The sequence below is a fragment of the Loxodonta africana genome, chromosome 1 (assembly GCF_030014295.1).
Source record: "Loxodonta africana isolate mLoxAfr1 chromosome 1, mLoxAfr1.hap2, whole genome shotgun sequence".
NCBI classification, from domain to species: Eukaryota; Metazoa; Chordata; class Mammalia; order Proboscidea; family Elephantidae; genus Loxodonta; species Loxodonta africana.
In genome coordinates this window covers 131,129,237-131,147,674 of record NC_087342.1, presented here as the reverse complement: position 1 = coordinate 131,147,674, position 18,438 = coordinate 131,129,237, and the positions used below count along the sequence as shown (strand labels likewise).

The following is an 18,438-nucleotide window of genomic DNA, read 5'->3' as shown; positions in this document are numbered from 1 at the left end:
TGGGACCCCTAAAATAGTTATGTATCAAGAAATAGGATTGTCAAATCATATGGTAGGTATATGTTTAACTTGATAAGGAACTTCTAAACAGTCTTCTAAAGTGTTGTACCATTTTGCACTCCCACCAGCAAAGAATGAGAATGTCAGTTGTTCTATGTCCCTGTTAACACCTGGTATTGTCAGTTGTTTAATTTTAGCAAATCTAGTGGGTTTCTAGTATCTCAGCGTGGTTTTAATTTGCATCTTCCTGATACTAATGATGACGAACACCTTTTTTATGTGCTTATCGGCCATTTTGTAGATCTTCTAGTGTGAAGTGTCTGTTTAAGTCGTTTGCCCATTTTTTTTTTTTTTAAGTGGGTTGTTTGTCTTTTTATTGAATTCTAAGAATTCTTTTTATATTCTTTGTAGGAGTCCTTTTTGACTGTGTATTGCAGACATTTTCCCCTAAGCCTATGGCTTGCCTTTTTACAGATACAGGTGATATACAGAGACTGAAGCCAAACCTTAAGTGCATCTATTAATTTATCAAATTTTTTGACATGAAGCTGCCCGCCTGTTAAAGTCTGCTGTGATAATTCAGGTTTTTCTTCTCATTTTTACAAATATTATTTTGATTATTTCAGTTATAACATTAGCCTGATATATCAGATGCCTTTACTCAAATTACCATTATTATTGACAGCCTCTGAACATTTTCCCGTAAAAGTTTCTGTGTGGTTTACAATCATGGCCCTTTTATGTTTACTTTATGAAGCTTTTGAAATACTTACTTTGGTTAATATTTTGAATATATGTTTATTGCCAAAGGCTTTTTTATTTGCAGTGAAAATGTTAATACTCACCATTCTGTGGTTTGTATTGAAACACCGGTCTCATTACCCTTAGTCATTAGTTACTCTTAATATGCAAACTCTGCGTAATTTTCACTAAATATCTGTAGTGTCAAAAATTTGATATGCTGACAGCTATTTTGTGATTGGTCAGTATAAGTTAACTCCAACCTTCCTAATGGTTATAAAGAGCTCCGTGTGCGCTGAGTTTTTAGCTTGTTGCGTTAGTGGGGCCTGTTTCCTAAGCGTCCTCCAGATAAGTGAGACAGAGCCATCAAGTATTAAGATCACGTTTAAAAATTCTCTAATTCATACTATCGTTTCTATCAGAATAAGGAATTGATGTTTTTTATACATTACTGACAAAATAAGAAACACTATGATCATCATTCTGTGATTACAAAAAAAACCATTGCCATTGAGTCGATTCCGACGGAGAGCGACTCTAAAGGACAGAGTAGAACTGCCCCATAGGGTTTCCAAGGAGCGCCTGGTGGATTCAAACTGCCGACCTTTTGGTTAGCAGCTGTAGTTCTTAACCACTATGCCACCAGGGTTTCCATCCTGTGATTACTTTATATAATTATATTGGTACTGTAATTTTCCAAGAACTTATATATATGCAAATGTAAATACACAGATTTTAAAAGCAGATAGGTTTATTAAACCCCAAAAGTTGTTTATGCTGTTTTTATTGTTAAGTATACTATATTTTTGACTGTTTAAATTTTAAGTCAAGCTCTATGTTGAATTTAAATATTTTGACTGAGTACTGGTTGAAAGGATCTCAAATCTAACAGATTATTTTTAAGCAGATAAATCATAAATCCTTTAGTTAACTCTGAATCCAGTTTTGCTGTTTTGTTGTTCTTACCTTTCCTCTATTTTGATTCGTGTAAGATCAGTTTTATAACATTCAATGTTTTAAACAAAGAATGGGGACATGATTTGTATCAGAAGGCCAGTATCAAATATAGTTGTTTCTTTTACTTGCCAGAGTGACTGGTAAATGTTGTCAGCTCTGCTTGATTTTAAGTTGGAATGAATACAAAAGTTAATTTGTAGAATTAAATGAGATGGTACACAAGAGTTCTTAGTGCTATGTCTACAGCATAGTAAGAGCTCAGATGTTAAATGCCATGATATTGGCATAATTACTGACATTGTTATTGATAAAAATTGTACATCATTGATTTGCATTATGGTTTGTTATTCTAATAGTGCTGTTGATTTCTTGGGGCTGAGGGGAGAAAAGGCTGATTTGTGTATCACATACATGCATAGAGCTGTGGGTATAGGAAATCAGATGGCAGAGTGAAATTTGGTAAATAAATATGTACGTATGTATATGTGTTAAATACATATGTATTTAGTAAAACTCAGTTTATTATTTATTTTTACAGCTCTATACTCTGTTATATTGTTCTGTGTGTTCTTCTGGATCCCTTTTGTCTACTTCTATTATGAAGAAAAGGATGATGATGATACTGGTAAATGTACTGTAAGTATCTTTATTTTAAAGGTCTTAATTTAAAATAATGGAAAAAATAGCTTGTTTCCTTTTTTTCAAGGAATGATGTGATTCCATCTTAAATTATTTTAGAGCGGCGTTATCTAATAGAAATATAGTGTGAGCTACATATGAAATTTTAAGTTTTCTAGTAGCCACATTAAAATAATAAGTAGTAAATAAGTTGAAATTATTTTAATAATGTATTTTGTTTATTGCAGTAGATTCCAAATGTTATTTTAAATATATTCAGTATAAAAATTATTAATGAGATGTTAAAGTTTTTTTTCATACTGTCACATGATAAAAAAAAAATTTTTTTTTTTTTTGATAGCAAGTATATTTTATATTTTTCTGTCAAGGTCTTACTAAACGGTGTACTTCTTTTCCCCTTGACATCTAGCAAATTAAAACAGCACTCAAGTACACTTTGGGATTTGCTCTGATTTGTGCACTTCTTCTTTTAGTTGGGTAAGTCTTGACTTTTTTCCTTGAAAATGGAAATAGCATTTTTTTTTTTAAATAATTGGGGGAAAAGGCTTATTTAGAAAAGTCTAAGAAAGAAAAAAACAAACTGTAAAAAAAAAAACCCCAAAACTCCCTAAATACCACCACTGAGCAATAGCCACAATTAACATTTTTGTTCATGTTCTATCTAGACTTTTTTTGTGCTCAAATGCATTCAGAGCGCCCCTTGCCCCATTATGTACACTTTCATGTTTTAGTTTTACACAAATGTGATTATATTATACCTAATTCTTGGAAGTTTACTTATTAAATTACTGTGAGCATCTCTTCAAGATAGTAAGTGTAGATCCATCAATTTTGTCTGTCTTACATTCCCTTATTAGGATATAGTTTATTTAATTAGTATTCTAGTGATACCTATTTGGGCATTTTTGATGTTCCTGGTTTTTTTTTTTATTATTAACAACACTTTGATGAAAATCCTTGTCCATGTGTCTTTTCAGAATTGACCCATCAGTCTAAATCTTTGAAGTAATCTTTGCCTATTAGTCTTCCTTAATTCTTCTTCCTTAAGTTTTTATACTAATATCAATAAAGGTTTGCACATTTGTTTATAGGTTGAAAACTTGGAAGACGTTTGTCCTCATTAAAATAGGTTTTGGTTCTGCTTCCGTTTTTTTGTTATGAAATATATTAAGTGCTAATATGTTTTTTAAATCTTTCATTTAAAATTTGCTCAGAAATTGCAACAAATACAAAATCTCATTTACTGAATGAAATTTGTGGTGGGAAGAAAATTGGTCAATAACATTTTGCATTTCTAGGAGCTTTTAGAATGCGTATGTTCTATAGCCAAGGCACATTCGTAATTACCTTTGGCTGCCGTGTTATGGCATAAAAAGTATACTAGTTGAAAGGACATTTTGGGAGGTTTTGCTATTTATTTTAGCTACTGAGTATCCTTTTTTAAAGTTTTTTTTTTTTTGGTCTTTTAAAAGAAAACCAAATCTCCTTATGTTAATTTGTTTTGTTAAGGCGAAGGTTCCGTTCCTATAAATCAAATTATCTAGAACAGGGATCAACAAACTTTTACTACAAGAGCAGATACAAGGGCCCTATGGGCTCTGTAGCAACTGCTCACCTCTCCCTTTTAGCTCTAAAATAGTCATAGGCAGTACAGAAACAAAAAGGCCTGCCTTTGTTCCAATAAAATTTTATTTATAGACATGGGCAGCACATAATTTGCTAACTTCGGTCTAGAACATGACTGACAGCTGTCAGTAAAACCACAAGTCTTTGTAGCAGCCAGTCTGTCCATCACAGACAAAAGAGGTTCTGAGGTTTATTCTAAAATATGCTGGTCTTTCCATGGAAAATTATCTTCAGCCCTCGTTTAAAGAGTTTGATAAAGTTTGACTGGTTCTCTAGATGATAGTTAATTAGACGAAGTAAGTTAAAAGGGTAGCACACTGTTCCTGATGAATATAATAATAGCAAGAGGTGACAGTTTGACTGCCCAAGTTGAACAATGTAACATTCACTTACTTTCCAAATATTTACTTTGTACCTGTTCTGTTTCAGACACTGTACAAGGTGCTGATGAAATAGTGAACAGAAGGGTCTACAGCTTTTACACATAAAGCACACATGGCAGTGAGGAGAGAGAAAATGAAATAATAGGTTGTGTTGGGTTTGGGGTATGAAATTTTAGGAAGGCACTACTGCGAAGGTAGCATGTGATAAGAGACTTGAAGTAAGTGAGGGAGCCATAAATGCACGTGGGGAAAAGAGCATTCTAGGAAGAGAAAATAGTAAGTGAAAAACCCTGAGGCAGGAAAATGCCTGGCACATTCAAGACAGGGAGACCAGACTGGCTGTAGTGGAGTAAAATAAGTCAAGAGTAGCTGGAGATGTGGTCAGAGGTAAGTAGAGCTGCCAAATTATGTAGGATATTATAGGCCATTGTAAGGACTTTGGTTTTTATTTTGAGAGAGATGGGGAGCCATTGGAGGGTTTTACACATAGTTGAGTGACATGATCTGACATTTTAAAAGGATCTCTTGATGGTGTTTTGAGAATTGACTTTAAGAGAGGACAAGGGTAGATACATGAGATGTATTAGGAAGCTATTGCAATAACTTAGGCAAAACCAAACTGGCAATAGTGATTTGATTCTGCCTATCCTTTGAAAAAAAAAAAAATTATCTTTTGAAGGCAGAGCGAGCAAGATTTTCTGACAGGCCCCATGTGTGGGGTATTGAAGAAAGAAATTGAGGTTGGAAGGGTGGAATTGTCACTACCTGAGATAGGAAGATCTGAAGTAGGAACAGGTTTGGTGATGGACTATCAGAAGCTCAATTTTGGGTAATGGTAAGCTCTGTAGGCTTCTTTGGCAATAAAGAAGAAATGCTACGTAAGCCACTGGATCAGGCATTAGGAAACCGAAATTTTAGTCTGTACTCTTATAATATCTGTATCTAACCCTCAAGGACTAAATGAGTTTTCTCCTTTGTACAATGTCAGAGTTAAGCCAAATGGTTTCTAAATACGTGCCACCTTTCACCTTTGTTAGTACCAGGATTCTTTTGTATTATACACTGATTATCAAGCTGAGATTCATGTGTAAGCTATTGAATCAAACTGCTGCATTGTGTTTTTAGTTAGAGTACCTTGGCTCTGTTTATCTGTGACCTTGGAATAAGCTACACAAACTCTTTTTAACTACTACGTAAGTATAAAATCCCCCACGTGTCTGTCAGTTTGTCATACTGTGGGAGCTTGTGTGTCACTGTGATGCTGGAAGCTATGCCACCGGTACTCAGATACCAGCAGGGCCACCCATGGAGGACAGGTTTCAGCTGAGCTTCCAGACTAAGACAGACTAGGAAGAAGGACCCGGCAGTCTACTTCTGAAAAGCATTAGTCAGTGAAAACCTTACGAATAGCAGCGGAACATTGTCTGATACAGTGCTGGAAGATGAGCCCCCCAGGTTGGAAGGCACTCTAAAGATGACTGGGGAAGAGCTGCCTCCTCAAAGTAGAGTTGACCTTAATGACGTGGATGGAGTAAAGCTTTCTGGACCTTCATTTGCTGATGTGGCACGACTCAAAATGAGAAGAAACAGCTGCAAACATAGACTAATAATCGGAACCTGGAATGTACGAAGTATGAATCTAGGAAAATTAGAAATTGTCAGAAATGAAATGGAATGCATAAACATTGATAATCGTAGGCGTTAGTGAACTGAAATGGACTGGTATTGGCCATTTTGAATCAGACAATCATATAGTCTACTATGCTGGGAATGACAACTTGAAGAAGAATGGTGTCGCATTTATTGTCAAAAACAAAGTTTCAAGATCTATCCTGAAGTACAATGCTGATTGTAATAGGATGATATCCATATACCTACAAAGAAGACCAGTTAATACGACTATTATTCAAATTTATGCACCAACTACTAGGGCCAAAGATGAAGAAATAGAAGATTTTTATCAGCAGCTGCAATCTGAAGTTGATCGAACATGCAATAAAGATGCATTGATAATTACTGGTGATTGGAATGCAAAAGTTGGAAACAAAGAAGAAGGATAAGTAGTTGGAAAATATGGCCTTTGTGATAGAAACAATGCCGAAGATCGGATGATAGAATTTTGTAAGACCAACGACTTCTTCATTGCAAATACCTTTTTTCACCAACATAAATGGCAACTATACACATGGACCTTGCCAGATGGAACACACAGAAATCAAATTGACTACATCTGTGGAAAGAGACGATGGAAAAGCTCGACATCATCAGTCAGAACAAGGCCAGGGGCCGACTGTGGAAGAGGCCATCAATTGCTAATCTGCAAGTTCAAGGTGAAACTGAAGAAAATGAGAGCAAGTCCACGAGAACCAAAATATGACCTTGAGTATACCCCACCTGAATTTAGAGACCATCTGAAGAACAGATGCGATGCATTGAACAATAGTGACCGAAGACCAGACAAGTTGTGGAATGACATCAAGGACATCATACATGAAGAAAACAAGAGGTCCTTGAAAAGACAGGAAAGAAAGAAAAGACCAAGATGGATGTCAGAAGAGACTCTGAAACTTGCTCTCGAACATCGAGCAGCTAAAGCAAAAGGAAGAATTGATGAAGTAAAAGAAGTGAAGATTTCAAAGGGCGTCTCAAGAAGACAAAGTAAAGTATTCTAATGACATGTGCAAAGAGCTGGAGATGGAAAACCAAAGGGGAAGAACACGCTCGGCATTTCTCAATCTGAAAGAACTGAAGAAAAAATTCAAGCCTCGAGTTGCAATAGTGAAGGATTCTATGGGGAAAATATTAAACGATGCAGGAAGCATCAAAAGAAGATGGAAGGAATACACAGAGTCATTACACCAAAAAGAATTAGTCGATGTTCAACCATTTCAAGAGGTGGCATATGATCAGGAACCGATGGTACTGAAGGGAGAATCCAAGCTGCTCTGAAGGCATTGGTGAAAACAAGGCTCCAGGAATTGATGGAATATCAATGGAGATGTTTCAACAAACAGATGCAGCGCTGGAGGTGCTCACTTGTCTATGCCAAGAAATATGGAAGACAGCTTCCTGGCCAACTGACTGGAAGAGATCCATATTTATGCCTATTCCCAAGAAAGGTGATCCAACTGAATGTGCAAATTATAGAACAATATCATTGATATCACACACAAGCAAAATATTGCCGAAAATCATTCAAAAATGGCTACAGCAGTATATCGACAGGGAACTGCCAGAAATTCAGGCCAGTTTCAGAAGAGGACGTGGAATCAGGGATATCACTGCTGATGTCATATGGATCCTGGCTGAAAGCAGAGAGTACTAGAAGGATGTTTACCTGTGCTTTATTGACTGTGCAAAGGCATTCGACTGTGTGGATCATAACAAACTATGGATAACATTGCGAAGAATGGGAATTCCAGAACACTTAACTGTGCTCATGAGGAACCTTTACATAGACTAAGGGGCGGTTGTTCGGACAGAACAAGGGGATACTGATTGGTTTAAAGTCAGGAAAGGTATGGATCAGGGTTGTATTCTTTCACCATACCTCTTCAATCTGTATGCTGAGCAAATAAAATGAGAAGCTGGACTATATGAAGAAGAACGGGGCATCAGAATTGGAGGAAGACTCATTAACAAGAGAAAAGATTGAAGTTATCAAGGATTTCATTTTACTTGGATCCACAATCCACAGCCATGGAAACAGCAGTCAAGAAATCAAAGTCGCATTGCATTGGGTACATCTGTTGCAAAAGCCCTCATTAAAGTGTCGAAGAGCAAAGATGTCACCTTGAAGACTAAGATGCACCTGACCGAAGCCATGGTGTTTTCCATTGCTATTCATGCATGTGAAAGCTGGACAATGCATAAGGAAGACCGGAGAAGAGTTGATACCTTTGAATTGTGGTGTTGGTGAAGAATATTGAATATACCACGGACTGTCAAAAGAATGAACAAATCTGTCTTAGAAGAAGTACAACCAGAATGCTCCTTAGAAGCAAGGGTCGCAAGACTACGTCTTGCATACTTTGGACATGTTGTCAGGAGGGATCAGTCCGTGGAGAAGGACATTATGCTTGGCACAGAGTACAGGGTTAGTGGAAAAGAGGAAGACGCTCAGTGAGGTGGATTGACAGAGTGGCTGCAACAGTGAACTCGAGTATAACAAGGATTGTGAGGATGGCTCAGGACTGGGCAGTGTTTCATTCTGTTGTGCATAGGGTCACTGTGAGTCGGAAATGACAACACCTAACGAGAACAACAACAGCAAGTATAAAATTAGATGTTTAAGTAGAACTTAGAATGGTAAAGCACTAGTAAAATATAAATGACTGAAGAGGGTCATGGAGTAAGAAATTTCGATTTTTACCCTTTAGTTTCTTGCCATACATTTTAGCTGAAAGGTTGAGCTATCACTATCCACTTGTTTAGTAATGTATTTGCTGACCTAGCCTAGAAATAGGAGTACATTCAAATTTTAAGCATGGGGTATGGCCTTAGATGGTGTAGTCTGAGAAGACAGACATAAAAACATTTTGTTCTGTTGCTAGATCATAGTATTTAGATAGATCAATATAGGAAAATGGAAAATGTCAAAATAGCAGAAGACATGTAGCCTTGGTGCCTACAGCTTTGAAATTTTGTTACTATAAGAAACTTTAAGATTTTCTGTTTCAATCCTATTGTTTTAGAAGATGGATCAAATGAGGCCTGTAAAAATATATTACTGGTTGTTGTTGTTAGGTGCCGTCGAGTTGGTCCCGACTCATTGCAACCTCATGCAGAGCAGAACGAAATGCTGCCCGGTCCTAAGCCATCCTCACAATCGTTGTTGTGTTGAGCTCATTATTGCAGCCACCTTGTCAGTCCACCTCGTTGAGGGTCCTCCTCTTTTCCACTGACCCTGTACTTTGCCAAGCATGATGTCCTTTCCTAGAGACTGATCCTTCCTGATAACATGTCCAGAGAATATAAAACGCAGTCTCACCACCCTTACTTCTAAGAAGCATTCTGGTTGTACTGCTTCCAAGACAGATTTATTCATTCTTCTGGGAGTCCATGGTAAGTTCAATATTCTTCACCAGCACCACAATTCAAAGGCATCAATTCTTCTTCAGTCTTCCTTATTCATTGTCCAGCTTTCACAGGCATCTGATACGATTGAAAATACCATGGCTTGGGTCAGGCGCACCTTAGTCTTCAAGGTGACATCTTTGCTCTTCAACACTTTAAAGAGGTCCTTTACAGCAGATTTGCCCAATGCAATCTGTCTTTGGCTTTCTTGACTGCACCTTCCATGGCTGTTGATTGTGGATCCAAGTAAAATGTAATCCTTGACAACTTTAGTCTTTTCTCCATTTATCATGATGTTGCTCATTGGTCCAGTTGTGATGATTTTTGTTTTCTTTATGTTGAGGTGCAATCCATACTGAAGGCTGTGGTCTTAGATCTTCATTAGTAAGTGCTTCAAGTCCTCTTTACTTTCAGCAAGAAATATTGTGTCATCTGCATAACGCAGGTTGTTAATGAGTCTTCCTCTAAGGCTCATTCTCCGTTCTTGTTCATTTAGTCCAGATTCTCGTATTATTTACTCAGCATACAGATTGAATAGATACGGTGAAAGAATACAACCCTGACTCACACCTTTCCTGACTTTAAACCAATCAGTATCCCCTTGTTCTGTCCGAACAACCGCCTCTTGATCTATGTAAAGTTCCTCATGAGCACAATTAAGTGTTCTGGAATTCCCATTCTTTGCAATGTTACCCAAAATTTATTCTGAAGCACACAGTCGAATGCCTTTGCATAGTCAATAAAACACAGGTAAACATCCTTCTGGTATTCCCTGCTTTCAGCCAGGATCCATATGACATCAGCAGTGATATCCCTGATTCCACATCCTCTTCTGAAACTGGCCTGAATTTCTGGCAGTTCCCTGTCGATATACTGCTGTAGCCGTTTTTCAATGATCTGAAGCAGAATTTTGCTTGCGTGTGATATTAATGATATTGTTCTGTAATTTGCACATTCAGTTGGATGAGCTTTCTTGGGAATAGGCATAAATATGGATCTCTTCCAGTCAGTTGGCCAGGAAGCTGTCTTCCATATTTCTTGGCATAGACAAGTGAGCACCTCCAGCGCTGCATCTGTTTGTTGAAACATCTCCATTGATATTCCATCAATTCCTGGAGCCTTGTTTTTCACCAATGCCTTCAGAGCAGCTTGGACTTCTTCCATCAGTACCATCGGTTCCTGATCATATGCTACCTCTTGAAATGTTTGAACATCGACTAATTATTTTTGATGTAATGACTCTGTTTATTCTTTCCATCTTCTTTTTATGCTTCGTGCGCCATTTAATATTTTCCCCATAGAATCCTTCACTATTGCAACTCGAGGCTTGAATTTTTTCTTCAGTTCTTTCAGATTGAGAAACGCCGAGCCGTGTTCTTTCCTTTTGGTTTTCCATCTCCAGCTCTTTGCACATGTCATTATAATACTTTACTTTGTCTTCTCGTGACGCCCATCGAAATCTTCTGTTCAGTTCTTTTACTTCATCCATTCTTTTTGCTTTAGCTGCTTGACGTTCGAGGGCAAGTTTCAGAGTCTCCTCTGACATCCATCTTGGCCTTTTCTTTCTTTCCTGCCTTCAAGGACCTCTTGCTTTCTTCATGTATGATGTCCTTGATGTCGTTCCATAACTTGTCTGGTCTTCAGTCACCAGTGTTCAATGCATCAAATCTGTTCTTCAGATGGTTTCTAAATTCAGGTGGGATATATTCAAGGTCATATTTTGGCTCTCGTGGACTTGCTCTGATTTTCTTCAGTTTCAGCTTGAACTTGCATAGGAGCAATTGATGGTCTGTTCCACAGTCGGCTCCTGGCCTTGTTCTGACTGATGATATTGAGCTCTTCCATCGTCTCTTTCCACAGATGTAGTCAATTTGACTTTTTTGTGTTCCATCTGGCAAGGTCCATGTGTATAGTCGCCGTTTATGTTGGTGAAAGAAGGTATTTGCAATGAAGAAGTTGGTGGTCTTGCAAAATTCTGTCATTCAATCTCCAGCATTGTTTCTGTCACCAAGGCCATATTTTCCAACTACTGATCCTCCCTCTTTATTTCTAGCTTTTGCATTAAAATCACCAGTAATTATCAATGGATATTGATTGCATGTTGGATCCATTTCAGACTGCAGCCGCTGGTAAAAATCTTCTATTTCTCCCTCTTTGGCCCCAGTGGTTGGTGTATAAATTTGAATAATAGTTGTATTAACTGTTCTTCCTTGTAGGCGTATGGATATTATCCTATCACTGACAGCATTGTACTTCAGGATAGATCTCGAAATGTTCTTTTTGATGATGAATGCAGTGCCATTCCTTTTCAAGTTATCATTCCCAGTACAGTAGACTATATGATTGTCCAATTCAAAATGGCCAATACCAGTCCATTTCAGTTAAGTAATGCCTAGGATAACGATGTTTATGCATTCCATTTCGTTTTTGACAATTTCCAATTTTCCTAGATTCATACTTTGTACATTCCAGGTTCCGATTATTAATGGATGTTTGCAGCTGTTTCTTCTCATTTTGAATCATGCCACATCAGCAAAGGAAGGTCCAGAAAGCTTTATTCCATCCACATAATTAAGGTCAACTCTACTTTGAGGAGGCAGCTGTTACCCAGTCATCTTTAGAGTGCCTTCCAACCTGGAAGGCTCATCTTCCAGCACCATATCAGACAATGTTCCACTGCTATTCATAAGGTTTTCACTGGCTAATGCTTTTCAAAAGTAGACTGCTGGGTCCTTCTTCGTAGTCTTTCTTAATCTGGAAGCTCAGCTGAAACCTGTCCTCCATGGGTGACCCTGCTGGTATCTGAATACCGGCGACATAGCTTCCATCATCACAGCAACATGCAAGCCCCCGAAGTACAACAAACTGACAGTTATGTGGTCTTACATTCTAGTAGGCTACATGTCCAAATTTAGGGCTTCAGGTCCACGGGAAGGCTTTCTCTCTCTGCTTTGGAGGAAGATCCTTGTCATCAGTCTTCCCCTGGACTAGGAGCTTCCCCACTCAGGAATCCCGATCCAAAGGATATGCTTTGATCGTGGTACTGCTTTCTTGGTGGTGTAAGGTCCAATAATGCTAAATTTGGGTTTGCACTGCTTTGTAGCTGTGCTTTATTAAAATTGTTCCCTTAGCTTGTGCCAGATATAGAGGCACAAACTGAAGGAGGGCTCAGAGGAAATGTGGGAATGAGTCTTTGAACTTTTAATTTGCTTGACTATATCCAGATCTATCCTTGTAAGTCACCCTGTGGGATGATTTCATCAGAGGACTATACTATACTGCTTATTTCTTTGAATTTCGTAGTGGCACTTACTGGCTAAATCAGCATTTGTTTCTTGATTGGCTTTTAGGCATTAGCAATCCTGTAAATTCTGGGGAAGTTAGAGATTCACTTTATGGAAGGGATGTATACTATGCAGTATTATAGATATGTTTGTAAATTACCTCAGTTGATGCTAATAACAATCCTTTATAGTATATGTAGTTATACCATGGGACTACGAAAGACTAAGAATCTTGGCCAGCACCACATAGTAAGAACTGGAACTGGGATTTCAGCTTCAAAACCCAGATATAGTCTTTCCATTGCTAATGCTGCCTTGATAGGAGAGTTAGTAGTGGAGTAGCATGCCAGAAGAGCTGAATGAAGCTGCTTCTGTCTTGCTCATCCTGAGCAATTGTTGTTAACTTGATCTAATTTTTTTAAACCTCGGTTTAGTTCATGTTGTTTTACTAACTTTAGCATAATTTTAACTGTGTTCAGCGAACTTAAAATTATTTTAAAATTTGAGCAATATTATTTTAGAGTTCTGAACTGTAGTATATGTGAATTCTAGATCTGTTAAACTTTTTGATTTTGTGAACATTTCTGGACGGTTCTGACTTGTCATTGTATTAGCAAGTATCTTCATAGCTAATTATCCGATCACAGCTATGCATAGTGCTGCATTAAATCTTAACAGAAACATCTGACTATCAAGTCAGTACATTTATGACAAAAGAAAGCTAAATTTTCCTAATACTAGTATTTATTTGGAGCCCTGGCAGTGCAGCAGTCAAGTTCTGTGGCTGCTAACCAAAAAGTTTGGCAGTCGAATTCACAAGCCACTCCTTGGAAACTCTATGGGGCTTTTCTACTCTGTCCTGTAAGGGTGCTATGAGTCGCAGTCAACTTGACAGCAATGGGTAATAGTAAAAATAGTAATGAGTAAATATTTATTTGCATATTTGGAATTTGGAAATCTCTGTGCTGCTTGACATAAGTAACTTGTGTGACTATGTATTTATCTATTCTCTAGATTTTCATTAAACACCTATTTCGTGTCAGGCGCTGTATTAGGCACTGAGGACACACTGAAGAGAGGAGATAGGTGTGGTTCCTGACCTTGTGGCACTTATTGAAAAAAAAAAGCAAATCGTAATTATATTACATGCTATAAAAGAAAAAAATGAATTGCCAAGTAGAAAATACCATGGCAATTAGTGAGGGTGAAGGTTGTACCGAGACCTGAGGAATGGAAAGGAGTCAGCTATGTAAAAAGCAGGTGGATGGAACATAATATGAGAAGGCTCTATGGTGAGAGAGAGCTTAGAATGCACAAGAAACTGAAAGAAGAGCAGCATACCTAGAGCTTTTTCCCTAATAGGGACGGAATATGGGTTGAGGTTAAAACATTAGGGCCTTAGAAACCACAGTAGGGAGTTTGGATTTTATTCTAAGTATGGTGGGAAGGCTTTGAAGTGTTTTAAGCGGGGGAAAAATGACCTGATATGATTTTGGTCTTGAAATAAAAGATTTTTCTCTTTGCCTTGTAGAAAATGAATAATAAATAAAGGGGGAATGTAGAGTGGCCCATTTTAGGTAAGAGATGATAGTGATCTGAATGAGGGTGGGGGGTGGCAAAGTCAGCTATAATAGAAACAGAAATGGATAGATTTGGCTTATGTCTTAGAATGAGGTTGGACACAATTTACTGATAAATTGCAGTGAGGCCGATCAGAGAGGGAAAAATTAATGTCCCTTTGTTTCTGACTTGAACTACTGTGTGGATAGCACCATTTTTCTGAGGTTAGACAGATGGCAAAAAATCTAAAATTTAGTTTGGACATATTAGGCTTGAGGTGTCTAAGTCATGCAAGAAGGGTCAAGGCATCTAGATATGTAAGACTGAAGTTTAGAGACTGAGCAAAGAAATAGATGTGGAATTCATCAGTGTATATGTAGTAAAGTAATAGAAACGAGTAATAAGATGATCAAAAGTCCGAGTAAAGAGAAATAAAAAAAGGCCCAAGGTCAAGCTTTTGAGGATTGTCCAAATTTAGAGGGATAAGGTTGAAAGAGTGGGATATAAGAAAGGAAATTGAAAAGGAAAGCTAATGGGACAGGGAGGAAAATAGGAGATTTTCGTAGTTAGGGAACCCAAGGGAGACCAAGTGTTTCAAGTAAGAAGTCGTTAGCTGAGTCAAATGCTTCTGAAAAAGGAGAACAAGATAAGAATTAAGAAGTATCTTTTGAATTTGCAAATGCAAAGCTCATTGGTAATTTTAAGCATTTTCAACGTTATGGAAGCAGAAGCTGGATCAAAATGGGTTGAAGGGTGAATGGGAAGGGTGGAAATAGGAATGACTGGTGGTCGACAAACTATGCCCTATGGACCAAATATAGCCTGCTGCCTGATTTTGTAAATATTAGCCATGCTTTTTTTTTTTTTAATACGTTGCCTGCGGCTGCTTTCATGCTACAGTGGCAGTTGAATCTATATAACAGAGGCCGTATGATATGTGGAGCACTGTTGGCACAGTGGTTAAAAGCTCAGCTGCTAACCAAAAGGCCAGCACTTTGAATCCACCAGCTGATCCTTGAAAAACCTATGGGAAGTTCTATTCTGTCTTCTTTGGTCGCTGAGTTGGAACTGCCTCGATAGCAATGGGTTTTTTTTTTACCCCAAAACCCACTGCCATCCAGTTGATTCCGACTCGTAGCGATCTATCAGATAGAAGAGAACTGCCCCATATGGTTTCCAAGGCTGTAATCTTCAACAGCGGTCTGCTGGTGGCTTTGAACTACCGACCTTTTGGTACGCAGCCAAGCACTTAACCTCTGTGCCACCAAGGCTCCATATATATGTGTTGCTGTTATTGTTCTTAGGTGCCATCAGGTCAGTTCTGGCTCATAGCGACCCTATGTACAGGAGAACGAAACTGCCCGGTCCTGTGCCATCCTCACAATTTCATTGCTATGGTAGAATCCATTGTTGCCACCACTGTGTCAGTCCATCTTGTTGATGGTCATCATTTTTTTCATTGACGCTGCCCTTTACCAAGCATGATGTCCTTCTCCAAGAAATGGTTTCTCCTGATAACATGTCCGAAGTATGTGAGGTGAAGTCTTGCCATCCTCACTTCTAAGGAGCATTCTGGCTGTACTTCTTCCAAGATGGATTTGTTCATTCTGCTGGCAGTGCATGGTATATTCAATATTCTTCACCAATACCATAATTCAAAGGCATCAGTTCTTCTTTGGTTTTCCTTATTCATTGTCCAGCTTTCACATGCATATGAGGCAGTTGAAAACACCATGGCTTGGGTCAGGTACACCTTAGTCCTTGAAGTGATAGCTTTGCTTTTTAACACTTGAAAGAGATTTTTTGGAGCGTATTTGCCCAATGCAGTACATCATTTGATTTCTTGACTACTGCTTCCATGGGCGTTGTTTGTGGATCCTAGTAAAATGAAATTCTTTACAACTTCAGTATTTTCTCCGGTTTATCACGATGTTGCTTATTGGTCCAGTTGTGAAGATTTTTATTTTTTTTATGTTGAGGTGTAATCCATACTTTAGGCTGTAGTCTTTGACCTTCATCAGTAAGTGCTTCAAGTCCTCTTCACTTTCGGCAAGCAAGATTGTATCATCAGCATATCACAAGTAGTTAATGAGTCTTCTTTCAATCCTGATGCCGCCTTGTTCTTCTTCCTGTAGTCCAGCTTCTCGAATTATTTGCTCTGCATACAGATGGAATAAGTATGGTGAAAGGATACAGTCCTGATGCACATCTTTTCCTGACTTGAAACCACGTACCATCCCTTTGTTCTGTCCCAACAGCTGCCTCTTGGTCTATGTACAGGTTCCACGTGAGCACAATTAAATGTGGACTTCCTCTTCTTCGTAATGTTATCCATAATTTGTTACGATCCACACAGTCAAATTCCTGGAGCCTTGATTTTCACCAATGCCTTCAGTGCTGCTTGGACCTCTTCCTTCAGTACCATAGGTTCTTGAGGATGTCCTACCTCCTGAAATAGTTGAATGTCAACCAGTTATTTTTGGTGCAGTGACTCTGTGTATTCCTTCCGTCTTCTGTTGATGCTTCCTGTGTTGTTTAATATTTTCCCTGTAGAATCCTTCAGTATTGCAACGAGAGGCTTGAATTTTTTCTTCAGCTCTTTCAGCTTGAGAAATGCTGAGTGTGTGCTTCCTTTTTGGTTTTCTATCTCCAGGTCTTTGCAGGTTTCATTATAATACTTTTCTTTGTCTTTTCTAGCTGCCCTTTGAAATCTTCTTTTCAGCTCTTTTACTTCATCTTGTCTTCCTTCGCTTTAGCTACTCTATGTTCATGAGCAAATTTCAGAGTCTCTTCTGACATCTATTTTGACCTTTTCTTTCTTTCCTGTCTTTTTAATGACCTCTTGGTTTCTTCATGTGTGAAGTTCCTGATGTCATTGCACAACTCGTCTGGTCTTCAGTCATTAGTGTTCAGGGCGTCAAATCTATTCTTGAGATGGTCTCTAAATTCAGGTAGAGTATACTGAAGTTTGTACTTTGGCTTTTGTGAGCTCATCCTCCAGTACTATATCAGACAGTGTTCCACCACTATTCAAAAGGTTTTCACTGGGCAGTTCTTTCAGAAGTAGAATACCAGGTTCTTCTTCCTTCTCTGTCTTAGTCTGGAAGGTCTGCTGAAACCTGTCTGCCAAAGGCGACCCTGCTGGCATTTGAAACACCAGTGGCAAAGCTTCCAGTATCACAGCAATATGGAAGCCACCACAATACGACAAACTGACAGATACGTGGTGGATATATATATGTGTGTGTGTGTGTGTATACGTATATGTTTTAATGTCATTTGTAGCACTGTGAAGGATGCTTTTAAAGGGGGTTTTAGGGATTAGGGTAGAGAAGTGCTATATAAATTGTGGATAGGAAGACCAGTTAGGCCAACCTAGTAACAATAGACATGAGAGATTAGGATCTGAACTAGAATAGTTAAAAAGAGAATAGAACAGGAGAAACAGATAAGAAAGCTATCTCGGAAGACAAATATGACTTGGTGATTGGGCGTAGGAGGTGAAAATTATGTTTTCAGTTCTGCTGAAATCATCATTTCACTTTCATATCTACTGAAATTCGTTAGCCTTTCCCTTGTGTTCTTCCTTAGGAGGCAATCTGTATTAAGCTAATTCAGTGAGTCATATTGGGTGCAAAATATTTTTAATAAGCATTTTTAGTTTTACTATTTTCAAGGGCATGAAGTAAAATGATAATTTTACTTGTCTCCAGTTCTTATCTTGTTTTAGTACTGTGTGTCTTTGGAAGCTAAGGTTTGCTCTGCATTCTTTTTTGTGGGTGGGGGTTGGGGGGCTGAAGGTTAAGAAAATATCTGTGCACTTCTATCACATATTTCCCATTGTATTCTAACTTTTGGATATTTTAATAGGATCACTATTTGGTAAGTACCTGATTATCTTATTAACTACTGCCTCCCCTTATCAAAACTGATGTATCTGTATTGCCGCTCCACCTGACTCCAGTTGCCTGTGCATCTGTTAGGAGGTATTCCTTTCTCCATGTAGATCTTTGTCTGTAGGGCTAGTATTCAGCCAGTTCGTATTAGCTTGGCCCTTCTGGTTGTTAAATAGTTGAAATGTTTCCATACCTGTCAGCTACTGTTTTGCCTTCCTGAGTTATTTTATGTACCTCAGCCCCATTTAAAGGGTAATGGTTTGCCTGATTTAGCAT

General features: G+C 38.2%; 1 protein-coding gene across 3 annotated transcripts in view; it reads left to right on the top strand.

The window, feature by feature from the left end:
* The window catches only part of LMBRD1 (LMBR1 domain containing 1), a 184,492-nt gene that overhangs the window by 39,295 nt on the left and 126,759 nt on the right, over window positions 1–18,438 (top strand). For all 3 annotated transcript variants that reach the window (XR_002784952.2, XM_010586811.2, XM_064287815.1), the window contains exons 4-5: window positions 2,237–2,334; window positions 2,747–2,814. Coding sequence is in view for 2 of the 3 variants with exons in the window: in XM_010586811.2 (XP_010585113.1) it covers window positions 2,237–2,334; window positions 2,747–2,814 (166 nt within the window). In the remaining variant the exon portion in view is untranslated. The remainder of the gene's footprint in view (window positions 1–2,236; window positions 2,335–2,746; window positions 2,815–18,438) is intronic.